Here is a 16,758-nt window from a genome sequence, read left to right as displayed (position 1 = left end):
CAGTAGCGCTCAAGAATGATTGGTTGCCTTTTGGCAAACACTAGGTGAGTCTACACCAGCAGCAACTCTACACTTCCTCTAACCTTTAGGTGGGCAAACACAGTTCTCATTAAACTCTGCTTCACCACAGCCAGACTTAAACTCTACCTTCTACTAGGACCAAGGCACTGGCCAACCAGCTTATTTGTACCATTTACCTGTGTGACTGTGTGTGATTATGCATTGATGTCTGGCAATTTGAGACTCAAGACAAGTTGTACTCAAGCAAAGTAATAAGGTCCAGCTGCGGGTCATAAAATCAGGGACTGAAGACACGTCAACTAGAGAAGACAAACACTTCATAGCCCACAAGCATGCACCGTTCAATTCCCATTTCCTTCTTGCGCCTCTGTATTTTTGTTCTCTCTAATTACCCCTCCAATCTTACGCTCTCTCTTTCTGTTCCATCTTCTCGCCCTTTCCAGAAGGTCCTTCCCTAAACCCCAGAGAGAGGGGGAGGAGCCCGGGATAGCGAGGACGCACTGGTAATCCGTGCAGTGACCCAGGTCAATTCAATTATCCTGTTTTCTTTCACTGCGCGACGTGTGTGCCCATTTCACAGCCAACTCCCTTAATGCGCCCAGGATTAGCTTCTCTTACTTTTAATAATCTACCTATTGATGCCTTGGGCCCACAACATGCACACAGACGCACAAACACACATACGTAACTTTATCATGTAGAAGTTTTGGAGAAGAAGAACTCACTAAACAGTTCTGCAAGGCCTAGGATCAAGGTAGAAATCTCAAAATAAATATGCATTCACCATTGTGTTTGTGTACCCATTTTCTCGTCTGTGTAAGTGGGAGCATGGCTTAAATAAACTGCAGTAAAGAAAGGATTGCATTATACTTCTGCATTTACCCAAGCTTCACCTCACACCTTCAAGATCTGAGATAATCATCTTAGGCCTGACACGTTAGTGTATAAGCTCACTAATCACACTGCCGGAGGAGAGAGAAAAAAGAAAGGAGGTCAATTTCTACAAACTGTGCAGAGAGATGATTTTCTCTGGGTTTCTGATGAAGCACTACAGGATGCAGATAGTATCATGGACGTGAGTTCAGCAGAAGCCACCAGAACTAAACAGCAGAAGTTCAGTTACTTCCAGCCGTTGACCAGTTGGTTAAACAGTCTTAAAGATAAATTAGATTTTGCCACAGTTAGGTGTTGAGATGACAGTTTCACCCAATTATCTACCCTAATCTTGTAAACTCACCAGGCAGCCGGCAATTACATTCAATGAAAACAAACTTATAGTCCACAAGACAAAAAAAAAAAAGACAAAAAAAAAAAAAAGTAAAATTATAGCACCGCCTCCTCGGAGTCATCAAATCAGCGCCCCACACCCGGAGATAAAAAGCTTTTCTTTTGACCTTCATTCATCCTTTCAAGTCCTTTCCGCTCAATGTTGAGACCTTTAACTGTTAATCTGAGCACACGATTAGCCACTAAACACCTAGTTTGTTTTGCCTATTCCTTAAATCACTTTTCTAAAAATAGGAAGATGCTCCACTCTAGTTAATTCTTGGAAGTTGGATCTTGTAATAAACCTATGTAACTGTCTCGGCTGCAGGTTAGAAAAGCAGGACTTGCTAATGACAGAACTACCTGTTACCAACACAAGCTATCAAAATGTGTGCAGTCATACACAGTAGCAAAATGTTCAACCATATAAATTCTCCAGTAATATGTATGTGACTGATCTAATTTATGCACCAAAATTGGACCATTTTGAGCTTGGCCTGCCAGTCACACACTCAAAAATATCACTATTTTCTCACCAGTGAAGGCACCATACATGTTAGCACTTCCAGATTGCAAAAACAACACTCTGCAGTGTGGAACCTGAAGTTGAAGATTTAAAGTAGAAATTTTCAGCATTGCTGGATGTCACGTGAACACAAAACCTGCAAAAAGATATTTTAAATTTTAAAAAATTACACTGGGACAAGGTACTTTTGTCAAACTGGTGAAGCAACAAACTGACCTCTTGTGTAGCTAAAAGGGAATCTCTCTTTTGGACTTGTAATCTTTTAGCCTCTGACTGCATTTGTTCAGAAAAGGCAGTCCAACCTTTTTCTTTTTTTTACTATAGTTTTAAATGAGTAAAACCTTGTTTTACAGTAGCTGCTCTCTGTCACAAGCAGTGACAGAAAGACCTTGTTTCCAACTATAAATAGTATTTGACCAGTCAAAGTTGAAAGGCAATAAAATTAGATTTTGACTATGTATTTTTTTAATGTATTGTAAAGAGAATTTGAAATCAGCTAAAATCAATACCAGTGAGCCAGAGCTTAAACCCGAGATTGGAAGTCAGTCACAAGTCTCACAAACTGAAGGAAGTGGGAAGAGTTTATGTTGGCTTTGACCACAAACCAACTATATTGGATTTTAAGGAAAAAGTTAAGAAACCTCTGATTTTCAAAGGCGGAGCTCTTTTGTCAGTGTCATTTAAATTTATTTTTCAACCTGCAACTTGAAAATATTTAACACCAAAATTACAGGTGGTGCACACTGACCATTGTAGGAAGGGTTGGTCTTACCTGGAATGTCCTGGCCATTGTAGTTCCAAGCAGTGACAGCTAGCATGGAGGGCAGAGGTGATCCAGGCCTACTGTCCCTCTCTCTGTCCCTGTCCCGCTGTCGATCCCAGGTTCTTTCAGACTGCTGGGTAATATGTCTGACTGTGTCCTTGTTCTTCCGGTTCTTCCTCCGCCCGGACCCTGAAAGAGGCTGCCAGGGCCCTTCGGCACCTCCACCACTTGCTCCCCCTGCCCCTTGTTCTACTTGGCTTTGGGTTGACCCCTTGGGAGTGTCCCTTGGATGAGAAGAGGAGGCAGGGGAAACTTGTTCTTCTTTGACATTGACCGGCCTATAGTCATGAGGCCAGGCGGGTTGAGAGTCATGGCATGCTTCCTCCTGGCTCTCATGGCTCTTAGGGGGTTCTTGGTCCTCCTTCCCATACGTGCTGCCTCCCTCATGGCAACTGGCAATGGCTGAATCTCCAGAGGAGTTGGCTGGACTAGTTCGGCGTGCCAGCCAGGGAGAGGTGCTGCGACCAGAAATGATGGACGCCAAAGCTTCAGAGGCTATACCTACTATCCCACCCCCTCGTCCCAAACTAGCTCCTGGAACACCCCCTGCTCCAGCTAAACCAACCCCACTTCCATTCCCGGAGACTCCACCTCCTCCTCCTAAACCTGCAGCAACAGCTCCCATTTCAAAGTCTGCCAGCTCATCGGCCATCTCCGAGCGGATGCTGATGTCAAGAGCAGCCTTGATGAAGCTGTGGCAGGCCTGGACGATGTCCGTCATCTGTAGATAGCTGGCGGCCGACATGACCTCGATCACGTTCTTACTGGTAAGGGCAAGGTGTGCTGAGTACATGAAATCCAAGATGGCTTTGAAGCCGGTCGCCGTCACGATGTCGAGGTGTGTAACAGTAGTCTGATGGGGAGGCTCGGCTCCTTTCTTAACCTGCAGGATGTAAAACAAACCCCTTGACTTTTTATTGCAATGAGAAAGTGATGGAAAAATAAACATATACAACCCCTGAAATGTTTTATAAAATGCAGTCCCGCACCTGGCAGTAAAGAGTCTTGAAGTAGCGTGAGGAGCCCAGAAGGACGTTCTTATGGGCCTTGAAGATCTTTCCGTCCACGATGACACAGGCATCACAGAGGATGCCATGCTGCCTCTGCTCATTGAGCTCTCTGAGGAGCTGACGGTAGTGAGATGAGATCTCCATGTCCTCCTTCCTGTTGTTCATCTGTGTAGCTGAACAAAAGCCTCTCCTCAAAACATCTGTATGGAGAAAAACAGAAGACATACAAGCAATAAGCAGAGGAACTGGTGTGCCTCGAAATAATTTCTGTTTCACAAATTCTACAAGATGAAGCATCGAAAGTGTACGTTAGCAGAAACGCATAGCATTGAGGAAAATAGATCTAACACTATTAGGGAATTTATGTAGAAGGAAACAAGATCTGTATTATGCATTTCTTCAAAATATGCATCAAAATCAATAAAATATCAGCACTGGACTGATATTAATAAATATTTTGGTAACTTATACGCAGTCATACAGTGTTAACACATATGGTGCTGATGATGCCCCCCACTAACACCACTTCTTTCAGTAGTTTGCATCCCGATTTAGCAGTTTTGTAGCTGACAACAAAGTGAGTGCTGGGTCAAGGGTCATTCTTCCATGTTTTATTCATGGCTTTATGTCACGGAGATAAAAACACCAACTGCTAAAGTAACATCTTTTTGGTTCAGTAAACATCTGTACCAGCAGATATTCAAATGTGGACACAAAAATCCGACATAACAGCAGCATAATATTTTGAACTACAATCACCATTGCATCACCAATGTTTGAAATATGACTTTTTTCATTCAGTATTTGGTGGAGTATTATTTTCAAATAGAACGGATACAAATTTGGGATACTAGTGATATATTTAGTCTGTTGGTCAGACTTACCAATTTTATTACCCACACCTTATGTGCATTTTTTGTGTTCAGATGGAAAGATATTTAAATTCAGTACATTCATATAGTTTATAGTTTTAGGCAAAGCCTAAATGGTTTTCTTTTTATATAAAATAAGAGGAGAAAAATAATTTAACTGAGGTAGTCTCTAAAGATGAGGATATGTGAGCAATGATTGTGACATAAAAACAAAGACATCAATAGAAACCACATCTCCACTACTTGAGTTTGATGTCTAAAAAAAGCCTGGGATCGAATAATCAAGTATCTCTGTTTATGAAGTGCTTCTGACAGGTTTGTGTGTGTGTGTGTGTGTGTGTAGGTGTGCGTGCGTGTGCGTGTGTATGCAAGTGTGCATGAGCGAGTGAAACAGAGTGCATACATTCATCAGAAATGCCAGTTAAAAAGTGAAGCATACACGCAAAAGCATTTGTGAGGAAAATGAAAGACGTTTTGTACAGACTGCATTACAATTAATCTCACCAATAACAAAATGGTCTAAGTTGTTTCTTTAATCTCATTTTGACACAAAACCTGCTGTGTGCACTCCTGAACCTTCACATTAATGTTTCTGTTGTCCAACAATTCAAAGTTTGACAACTGAACCTTTGTGTCCCTGCTTCAGTCTGAGCAATGAAAACAAAAGCTTTATGCCTGGAAAAAGAGGAAACTGACCCTTAATGATTTAGGCCCTTAATTTGCAGAGGTGCTGAATGGTCAGAGAACAGATGATCAAGAAAAACTGGCAGGAAAAAAAACACACTGATAAAAGACTGCAAAAAGGAGACAAAGAAAGATGTGAACATCACCATGTCAACCCATGCAGAAGGTGGCAGAAAAGTACGTAAATCCCAGCAAAGGCAAACCTGAACCCATGTTCACAGAGGTGAAAACAGACACAAACACACACACGCACACACATCAAGGTAGTGCATTAGCTGCAGCATTAGCAGCCGCCGCTCCTGCTCTTGTCTCGGCGAGGGCTAAATCGCGCGGACGCAGGGTGTTACCAAACGCAGCAGTGATTTGTTTTGGGAACGCTACAGCTGTCAGCTCTCATGGGCCGTTCTGAGAGATGACAGCTCGGGCTGGCCAAGGTGACAGCAGCGTTTGCTCGGGGGCCGGCACACTTCAGGTCATGTTTAGCAAAGCTCTGCTCAACCTGATGGCTTGTAAGATCAGATAAATCCACATTGTCTCCCACGTCCACTTGGACAAACACACCTCCTATGAACGGCAGTGGACATGCCGACCGAGCGATTGTGACAGCAGCTGAAGCCTTCTCTATCAATGCAGGAAACCTTTCGCCTTGATTGGTGATTCTTGAAGTTACAGAGACAAAAAAAAAACGACAGAAAGAAAAAGGAAAGTTGGATGTGAGTGCAGAAAATCAGCGTCCCTGAGAGACTTAAAAGGCAGGTTTTGACACAAACATTTTTTTTTATCCTAGGGTTCACATATTTCTTTGAGAAAGAAAAAATCAGGCTAACCTTGAGATATTCTTTCTTTTCTGTATTGCTCTGACAGAGGTATTGAGAGTCTTCACCTCTCACCTTTGGAGACAAACCGAGAGGCTTTAAAGAGACCGTGGTTGTGCTTGTCCTCTCTCAGGGCCACTTGTGCATTCAACTGCAAACCCTGCTGTATATGTGAGCCACATTAAATAAAAAAGAAATCACTTATTCAAAAGAAGTCACTGATCCACACAGACATATTCCTCCTTTTTTTCTAATTTTATTTCTGGTCAAAATGAATGGTGTAGCCAAAGGTCAGTGTGCATCATAGAGGATTATGCATCTAGACTAATCATTTAGGTCCACCCACCTGTTCGTTTCTCAGTATTACTCTTAAAATCTCAAATCAGTAATGGAAAATTCTTAAACAAAGAAAGCAAGGGCTAATCATAGCTAAATGAAAATGTTTTTAAAGGAACTCAAGTATTCTGTCAACCAGGTAACAAAAAAAAACAAGAGTGTCAAGAGAGAAACTAATTTATAAAATCCTTGTCTCCACACAAACACTGCTATTTAAATAAACCGAAGAGAAATTAATTTATAAAATCCTTGTCTGCACACAAACACTGCTATTTAAATAAACCGAATTTAATCTGAAGCCTCCAAAAGCACCAAAAAATTGTATGAAAGAATTTATCTGAGATAATCAGTGTTACAGTCTCTCTTAATGTGAAAATTTCTCTTTTTCATTGACAATGGTACATCAATGTTCAAGGTTTTGGTAGGTTAGCAGGGGGAAAAAAAACATTTGAAGAGTTTAATTCTGACGTTGGAAAAGTCAGTATTCTTTTTTTTATTTATTTTTTCACATTTTTAAGCAAGTATTACAAATATCTTTTCGCAAAGAACTTTATGTCAGAAAATAATAACCCAGTCCAGGCTTAAAAAGCTGTTTTATAAGATGCAATGTTAAAAACGTGTGCATTTGTAAACCTACCTTTTTACACTTTATGATTTACATTATTGCCATATCTCCTGCTTTTGTTTGTCTGAAATGATTAATGGAGAGTGAAAACATCCATCTGCAGTACACAGTAATCTAAAGGGTGATTGTTTTTGTCATTTTGGGGGACTTTGACTTGTCTTTTTGTTTTGTCACAACTGCAACCACACATAGTATTCTATACAGACCTTTACTTTTCACTTTGTGATGTTGCTTCATGTTCAAACCTGACTTTTGTTGCAAAGTGGTGATGGACATTTTGCTAGGCACCTGTTGCAGGTAAAGACACACAAAAACCGATTCTCTTGACAAATTCATACACTGTAGGACCAAACCTGTTAAATTATACTTATACCATCTATGATGGTTGTAACGTCAAGTGTTTGGAGTCTCTCAGGTTCTGAAAATCAGCACACATTAAACCTCCAGTCCAAGATGGTCAAGTGATCACTGCTAGACTGGTTTAAGATGACAAGAATCAAGAAAACTGTAAATTTAAAACGGGGATCAAACCCAGTACCACCAAGGATTGCTTAACAAAGTGCACAGGAAACATATATCACTTAAAAATCAGGGCCTTATGTCCTGTATCATGTGCATTTCCTTCAGCTCACCTGAGTCAATAATTAGCAGGACTCCTTGGAATTTGACTGCATGCTGAGGAGCTCAATCAGCCATTTAATTCAGGTGTGTTGGACTACTGATGAATCTAATAGTAAAGGGGAACTGGAGTTTGAAACCTCTTATTTAAACCAATAAGGGAGCACAACCAGGCCTTAAACACAGAAGAAACTTTTTCTTAAACACTATCTTTAGTAGAGATGGTAATACACATTTGTCAAGGTGCAGACGAATACTTCAGTTAATGATCCAATGTTATGTTTGTGTGAATTTGTGCACCCATGTTCAATGGTGCCTCAAATTTCACAAAAGCAGCGATCGGCAGAGGGCAACACAACAGCAAGGACCTGAGAGAGAAAGCCAAGGAGATTTAATCAGATTTATTGCTTCAGCAGACTAAGAGCCAGACTGAATTAGAAGTTAGGTTGAGAAGAGGAGCTTTAATGGGGCATGCTTTGACCTCTAAACTCTTTGCTTCCCTAATTGGCTCGTTTAATTTCAGCATATCCAATTCCCTCCAGTCAGAAACCCCTTTTGCAGAGGGACCTATCCCAAGTTCCCCCATTATATGATACATAAACACCCATCCAGTAATTTCTTCTTTTCAAAGACTTCATCTTAACCCATGAGCTACAGAACCAAAGCCTGCACCTTTCACTAGTTCAGCCTTGATTCAAAGCGCACGTTTTTGTGGAAATGTACTCTTGATATAAGATGGAAAAGTAAGGTAAAATGAACTTGTCAAACAATCAGCTATGGAGAGGGAGAGAGAGGCAGAGATATTTATGTCTAAAGCATTAGCAGTCTCACCAAGGTTACAGAAACTAAAGCCTGCTTTCAGCATGTCACACAGCACAAAAAAGCTTTTCATCCCTCTATGAAATCTTAGTGATAACAAAAAAAAGTAAGGAAGAAGTCATCAGGAGGCAAACTGACAGTTATTTGTGGTCAGAAACGACTGTTTTAGTACAGAATGCCACCAGAGTTTCCTAACCCTTGCAATACCAAATTAAAAGCGACCGCCCTTCTTTAACTCCTCCTTTTCTAAATACACATAATCAAGATGATATTCTCCCTCAAACAGGCACACAGAGTCCCCACCTACAAACACACAAACCCAAGCTACAGCTAAAAACATCCACATTCGGACACTTAACAGAGCCGTCATGGCATCACTAGCTGTTTGTCCTGGTCACATCACGGCAAAGTCACTTTAGGCCCCGGACACAGAGACAGCTAAAGAGATGAGACGTGTGATGGAGCGAGAGAATGGGGCTCCATCCTTCCTGTGTTTCCTTTTAATGCAGCCTGTCCCTCCGAGCCACTTCTCTGCCTCCTTGACCGCACAGGACCGAGGGGAGACAGAGCGCAAGGTCCTTCTGGATCAAATACGAAGCAGTACTTTGTTTGATAGGAAGGCTTTCGGAGTCGTGTAAACCTAAGCTTTTAGAAAGTGATCTCACACTGTGCTCATCGTTAATGTCACAGCACTCAAGCCACTTTTAAATGGGATTTTAAATAAATTTGGCAATGAAAACTCACTTAAGGCATAGTGATTCTTCTGTATCTGTTAACGGAGTCTGTACTAATCAATAGGTACAAAGTTTAATTTCTCATTTCCAAGGAGTTAATAGGTAGTCAGTACTCAGGCTGTTTTGCTTAATTGATGATATTATTTTTTTCTAAAAAATAATATTTTTTGAAGCCCATGTCAAACAAGGCCTAAAGGAACAATTACCACAATCATTAGGGTTCACACCAGTTGCAGTTCCTAAAAAAGTCATTTATTTGCAGATTATGGAAAAGCAACTGGTCAAATCCATTCCAAGCATTCCCATTAGTTGCTGGTCATTTTGTTCCTTTGCCATTTTGTACTTTTGATCATTTCATGTTTGATTCCTTGGGCTATGAAAAAGAGCCTTCTTCCAGGGCCCATGTTGTACTGACCGTGCTTCTCTATTTAGTCACCTCAGGGAAATTTTCTACAGTTGATTCTTTAAAGTAAATGTGGCTATGTGAATCCAGTGAAGGCATGTACCAGCTCAGAGCTATTTAGGTTGGAGCGGTGCTCTCAATCTTAAAAAAAAAAATTAAATCAACTGCCAGAAAAATTTATCTTAATCAGAAGCAATTGAAAAAGGGTGCAATGTAAAATCTTCACAAAATGTTATGCAGTTATATTTATTTAATAACAACCAAGAGAAAAAGACTACTTTGCTACAAGGTAAAGCACAAGGACATGAAATGGTTTGACTAAAGGAACTAAGACCTGGTTCATATCCTGCTCTAGTGTGTCTTCAGTGATCAGATCATGTCCTGGTGGCTCTTAAAGGAGGTATGAACATGATCAAAATGCACTGAAGACGTTTTCCTTCAGACCACCTTCAAAGGCATTCTGGGACACTTGTATCACTTTCGTTTGGCAGCCTTAATGAGATCCTTCCTGGGACACATTGTGGAAACGCCCACTGAACCGACTCTCCTTAAGCAGCAGAATTACCTGCACAGCTCTTTACCAAAATCAGAGGAGATGTCAACTATAAGTCAATTAAACAGCTACCTGGAAGGATGTAAAAAAAAAAAAATAAAAATACACTGTAGGCAAAAGTTTCACTCATCATTCTCAGGATTGAAAATCCGTTGATATCAAGACATTGCATAAATATGCTTATAAAGTGTTTGTAGGTGAAATACCAACACATTACAGATGAAACTCAGCAATGCTGATGTCTGATTAATAACATAGCTGAAGTTATTGAATGAATATGTGCTCTTACATAAACATCAGTGGATCAAGCATTTACTGTGATCTGATCACTGGATGGTTAATAAAATAGCAACAAATGGTTGTTGCTATTTTATTATTTTATTTTTTTTTATTTACAACAGGATCAGCCAAAATGGACATTAATATCAGGTCTGGTCTTAATTTATGCGCCCAACTACAAAATAGAGGCATAAATTGTCAAAGGTACAAGTTGGGTCGAAACCACTGCAATAAAATTCCCATTATTTATTAATTTTACATATAGAAAGCAAGCCGTTTTACAAACTGGGTCTCCAGGACTAATATTTGAAAATACATTTTAGTGCAGATGTTTTTGAAAAGTGTCTGCTTTCAAGGTAAACATGTTACTGCTCACATACCGTACGAGTTACATAAGTCTCATTTATTCTTACCTACACTTATTGTTATGAATGGTGGCAATGACAGCGATGGTGAGTAGACAATTGGGAAACATTCAAGCAATGGTAGAGTCCAGAGACTCTGTGAGCTAAAAGGCGCATTTAAAAGGGGGCGAGCAAACACTTGCTCATTTAACAGAAACTGATTTGTCAAGAGCCTATAATAGACTCAGTGGTCCACTAGAGACAACAAAATGGCTATTAAAGCAAAGAACTTTCCCCAATCTGAGGCAGAAAAGACAATAGTTTGAGATTGCTCTCTTTACAAGACAGGGAAATGACATGGAGGGATCTGTTTTTGACTAAGGCAAGACCCACAATTATGTAGTTTAGAGCCCACAAACCCAGAGTGTAGATTAAATTAAAAACAAAGACAGACGATTTCTAAAAGGTTGCCCTGCAGAGTCAGGTCAACACATATCCAACTGCATCAAACCTGTGATGGAAAAGCTATTTAAATGCAGTATTTTTTCTAAAAGAAAATTTATTTAAAGAAAGTTTTTCAGTGATATTATGGTCTCAGAACAACTAAAACTGTTACAAATGTGGAAGGTTATTTTGATGAAACACTCAAATAATTGTCAGAGTGACAAAGTGAGGGAGTTATTTCTGATTGTATTAAGCACGGAATAACAAATCTCTACCCCTCCCCCACCTGTTGTGCTCTGCGAGCTGAAAAAGGGCGCTACATGTTTACATTGGTTACAAGAAAAACAAATTAAGTTGGTTGTAAGTCAGTGCAAACTAAAACATGTACGCATCACTTTTATTGAGGTAACAATGTTGATGGTAAACGTTACAGAAACATATTATTTTAAATGTAGTATAAACATGTAGTATTACATATTATAGAGAGTAAGAATGTCTGGGTTTGTGTTTCAAAATAAAAGCGGTTAGATGATATTATAGATTCTTATACATTTCTTTAAGTAAGTACTACATCATGTTAATCCAATTCATTATACAGCAAAATTCTTATGACACATTTGTTCAGTTTAACATATTACTTCATCTCAGAGCTCATATTGTTTGAAAAAAAAAAAAATCTAGCCCTTGCCTACATTGAATCTAGCATTTTCAGGTATTAAAAACGTGATTAGTTCATCTAATTCTCCATGAAAATGATGGAATGATTTATTTTAGCTGAAAAATGCAATAAAATCTGGTTTTAAGAATATGAGGGCAAAAGGAGGTCAAGGTAAGATAGCTAGGAGCTTATGTTGTCAAATATCTTTATCTTCTTGCCCAAGATTTAAAAATTATAAAAAAAGGATTAAAGGATTTTAAAAAATCAACACCTTTTTTTTTTTGTATATTTTGAAGTCTTAGATTAAGCTTTATACAGCAGCAAATTACAAAATAATATTGAATTAAACAAACAGAGAGAGTTTGGCTGAGGGCAGCCATCCCTTCCCAAAGTTAAATCAAGTCCCTTAACTTCAACAAGTCACTTTTATTAGACTTCATACTGTTCACCTATTATTGTCAATACACAGTTGAATAAATGATGGAAAATACACTGATGTCCACTAAATACAAGCACAGTGGTTGCTCATGAACTGCTGCTATGAACACAGAATGAGTATTCACAGAGAAGGAGCTTCTTTTCTATTTGAGAAAAGAATAAAACCTCAGAGAGATAAAGACGAGCAGAAAACACGAGACAATCAGATGCAGAAGGAAAAGAGTGAAACGGGGGAAGACAGGAAGAGAGGAGAGAGTGACTCAGGCAGCCAATATTTTTTAAACAGCTTTGCTTCCACTCAACTGGGCATCAAGGCCATTATCCCGGGGTTAATCCCCAATCCGACGGAGCTGGCAGCCTTCCGGGACAAGCCAGGGTGGCAGTCCATCAACAAGGCAGGCGTGGACAAAAATAACACACACTCAAGCGCATGCACATGACAGACACAGGCAGGCATGCAAGCTGCAATTAGAGCAAAACAACCCAAAAAGCTATTAGATGTAAATGGCTTGTTTTTTTTATAGACGCTTTGTCATCTTCTTTTCTGTTGAAAATAAACTATTGTTCACGTCTGTCTCTGACTTTTTTTTTAAAATATCTCCCTACACGTTTTTTTGTGTTGTCAGTCTCCCTTGCTTCTTTTATCACACACCCTCCATCTGTCCTACCTCCTGAACGGCTCTAATCATGCCCACATTTTGCAACTCCACCTCTGCAACACTCTCCCTTTTCCCGGTCCTCTCTCTGTTACCCTGGACAGTGTTCAAGAAGGCAAGGTGGAAGAAGAGATTGACTCAAAGAAGGATAGCCATGTCATGTGGAGAGGGACCAAAGAGGATCTAAGAGGCTTTGAGAGACTTAACACTATTCCCTTCATCCCCTGCTCCACCCTCCTAGGGTCTTACCCTGCACCCGCTGTCCCTGAAACAATACCTCCACCCCTCCTCATTTACACCTGAGGATGTCAGCACGTTTGGGTTTTCGCCACGCAAACATTCATCGGACTTCGGAAAAGCTCTCTCTCTCTACAAACAGGTCCACCCAAGCTTATGACACCAATGTGTCACTTCTGTAGCGCCGTGTCTTCTCGCCTTCAGCCACACAGGTGTTAAACCCTAAAGTGATCTAATGGAAATCCAGGATGGAAAGGGATCATCCCAGAGAGACCAGAAAGGAGGTGTGACATTGCTGTAGATGTCGTTCAGGCCAGAGTTTTGCCTCGCCTTTGATTTCCTGAACCCGCTCATAAACTACTAGGTTTGTTTGTTTTTTTTTGAGAGAGTGGCGAAACTGCATCCTACCATCTCTCAGACGTTGTTGGTTCTGCATTTTCTTTTTTTGTGCTGATGGAACAGTGCGGGAGTGCATATAAATGTGTGGTTTCTGGGCTATCTTTCTCTCTAGGCCCCCTAAGCCTCCTATGTCTCCCGTGGTAACTCCCTGCCTGACGACCCGGGGCTTAGCCTAAATTCTCTCTCTATTAAAAGCTGTGAAACGCAAATAATGAAACATCTCATTACCACTGTCGGAGAACCCAAAATGAAAGGAGGGGGCGAGAGGGAGAGTAAGAGAGAGGGGAATAACGATAAAACAACCAGAGAGGGCTGTAGGTGAGAGGATGGGGATAAATGAGCTGCAGCAGAAAATAAAGGAGCAGAGCCAGGGGAGGAAAGAAGGGAGGATGCAAGGATGGGAGCAGGTAGCCTCTCAGTGAGTCTTCTGTTTGATGCATGTTGCTGTTACACCAGGCATATACATGAGTTACCACCAATGCAGAGACAGAGTTGGAGTCCTGATGGAGGATGGCAGTCACTCGGGTTTATCTATTCCCTACTTCAATTCTAAAACACCTCATTAGCTTTCCATTGCCGTTATGAATGATCAGATGCAGTGCGTTTCTTCTCATCTATATAAGGATTATCAGTTGCTCCTTCATATTTCTCCTCGCTCGGTCCAGGGGAAAAAAAAAGACAGGACATCTCTCTGACTGTCTTAATTATGTTTAGGAATAATTTGTAGAAATTATGCATCGAAAAAAAGTTGGCTTTTCAACAGAATCTGATTATCTTCATCTCCCTCAGTGATCATCTTATCAAATAAGAATATTTGATATATTTCAGATCTATAAAACTGTGTTTAGCACTCTTAGATGTGCAGGTTGTTACTGAGTGAATAAGACTCAAATTAAGCTATTTTCTCCCTCAGTAAAGAGTTAAAAAATCAAGTCAGAAGGTGCAAAGATATGTAGAAAGCTACTGAGAAGGAAACTGTATTTCCTACAACATGTCCAAACCTGTTTGCGGTTCATTTAGGCTTTGAGGGAGCATTAATTGGATATATGAATGTGTTACAGCAAAGTTGCTCTGTTTTAACCTTTGAAGCTCTTGACCTCTATCTGTCTGTCTGTCTGTCTGTCTGTCAGGAAACACGATGAACAAATGCTGCCTATTGAAGCTGCACAAACTGCAAACATAAGATCATGTTTTACCTATTAGATGAAAGGCAGATAAAAACAGAAGATCAGAAATTCTCCATAAAATCATAAACCAGGAAGGTCAAATAAGCCATGGACCTAACTCTTTTCAGTACAGATAACCTTTTCCACATACAAACAAACAAACAAAACAAACAGAATTTTAGCATTTCTGGTAAGAGGAGGCTGATGGCGTCGAAGGAGATAGACTCATATGACAACACTTCATCACTTCATGCTCTCTTCAGCTGCAAAACCCCCATTTGAATCACTGCAACAGACTCATCGACTGATGGTCTAGCTAATTTAAAATGAAGTCATGGTAAGGGGAGTTTTAAGGCATGATATTGTAAACGATATTTCATAGATATATGAAAACATCACCTAGAGATATAATTCTGAAATATTGCTATGATAATATCAATTAGGAATAACTCAGCCTTTTATCAATTTTCAGCTTTTCTTTCTATCATCATAATATCCCCATGACCCTCTGTGAACTTTAGGGTTAGTGTGTCTACAAATCTGTCCTATATGCATTATTGGCATTATCTAGGAATCAAAAGTATAGCTGCACAACATACAGAATTGCAATCATCAATGGAATATCAGTCTGCTCTCAACTGCAAATGACTGCTTAGTTCCAAAACTTAGATATATATTGCTATGCATCCAAATCTGCATGTTAATAATGACGTTGGCCTGTTGGATAGACTGACGTTGCCCTCAATGTCAACACACTAGAACTTACAAAAATCAGGTAACATTATGAGGAAAAAGAAAGAAAGATCACAGCTAGGAAGATGTTGGATCATTATTATTGTGGCAGAATTCAGAAATACTATCACAATGAAATATTTTTCTGATATAGTGTAGTTGTATTTAAAATAATTGAGAATGAAGAAAGATAAATGGACATACTCTATGGTTCAGTGTTATTAAGTGTGTTTAAAAGTAAGGCAGGTATGAATAAATCAATTGCTCTGGAGCCAATTTATGTTCATCACAGCTTGTGAGGCAGCAATGCTACACAACACGGCTTTTGGACAAATACAACAAAAACATGCATGTCTTATGTCCCCTAAAGTACATCAAATCAATCTATGAATTTTTTTTCCATCCACATGTGAAAAAGTGTAGGCTTGATATTCCCTTAGAGATGTTCTTTCCTGTTTCTGTTTGACAAATTTCAGCTCTGTCTTCTAAAACCACACAAAAAATGGCTTTGTCGTTAAAAGTAACAATAAAAAGTCTGCGGACAGGCAAGAACTTTAGCACCTTCCCCATTTTTCCTCCCCTCTTCCAGCGAGCTACTCAGCGTCGCTGTGCGAGCCTTGTGTGTCAGCAAGTGTGTGTGGACGTCCAGAGCTTCTTGTAGGTCTCATCACAAAACCTGTCACAGCAAAAAAGCAACCTGTCACGACTCAGCCAGACACGACTGTACATGACTGTACCACAAAGAACACAAGCAGCCTCTTCCCAAGCTGTTAAAACAGTCACCAGCTCCAAAGGTCTCAGACAAAGAAACACACACACCGAAAGAGAGGGAGAGAGGGAGCGAGAGAGAGAGACAGAGAGAGAGAGAAAGAAAGACTAAACAGTACAGAGAAAGGTTGGAGAAAGAAAATAAAAAGGTGACAGAGTGTGTAAATAAATAAAAAAAGATCATATGGTACAAAAATACCAGTCCTCTGGGAATAAATGTCTGAAGCGTCTGATGACTGAGAGCTAATTGTTGTTTGTTAAAATGTGCGGCTTCTGAATGACTGAACGATGGTGACTCACTGCTGGTGGCCAGTCGGTCTCTGGTGCCGAGGCGGGTGTCCGGGGAGTGTGTGTGTGTGTGTGTGCGCGTGTGCGTGTGTGTGTGTGTGTGTGCGCATGCAGGGGTAGCTTGGTGTGACTGTCACTCTGTCAGACAGCAAACAGAGGCAGCTCTCTCAAATCCACACTGAGCACCAGATTACAATGAACTCATGCACAGGGGGAAGCAAAGAACCAGAGGCTTAAGTTTACT

The 16,758-nt window shown here is 40.2% G+C and overlaps 1 protein-coding gene across 4 annotated transcripts in view; it reads right to left on the bottom strand.

Annotated features, from left to right (window-relative positions):
* zbtb46 (zinc finger and BTB domain containing 46) overlaps positions 1 to 16,758 on the bottom strand; it is a 90,467-nt gene that overhangs the window by 60,605 nt on the left and 13,104 nt on the right. For 3 of the 4 annotated variants that reach the window (XM_044114794.1, XM_044114812.1, XM_044114819.1), the window contains exons 2-3: positions 3,626 to 3,846; positions 2,586 to 3,519 (exon numbers count right to left, since the gene is read on the bottom strand). In XM_044114794.1, coding sequence (XP_043970729.1) covers positions 2,586 to 3,519; positions 3,626 to 3,811 — 1,120 coding nt within the window. In that variant the 5' untranslated portion in view covers positions 3,812 to 3,846. Of the gene's footprint in view, positions 1 to 2,585; positions 3,520 to 3,625; positions 3,847 to 7,610; positions 7,695 to 16,758 lie in introns of those variants that run through there. The other variant, XM_044114802.1, reaches the window with a different exon arrangement.

Source organism: Gambusia affinis, linkage group LG01, assembly GCF_019740435.1.
Source record: "Gambusia affinis linkage group LG01, SWU_Gaff_1.0, whole genome shotgun sequence".
Classification (NCBI taxonomy): domain Eukaryota; kingdom Metazoa; phylum Chordata; class Actinopteri; order Cyprinodontiformes; family Poeciliidae; genus Gambusia; species Gambusia affinis.
Note: the sequence above shows the minus strand (reverse complement) of the source record. Positions and strands in the feature narration are given on the sequence as shown.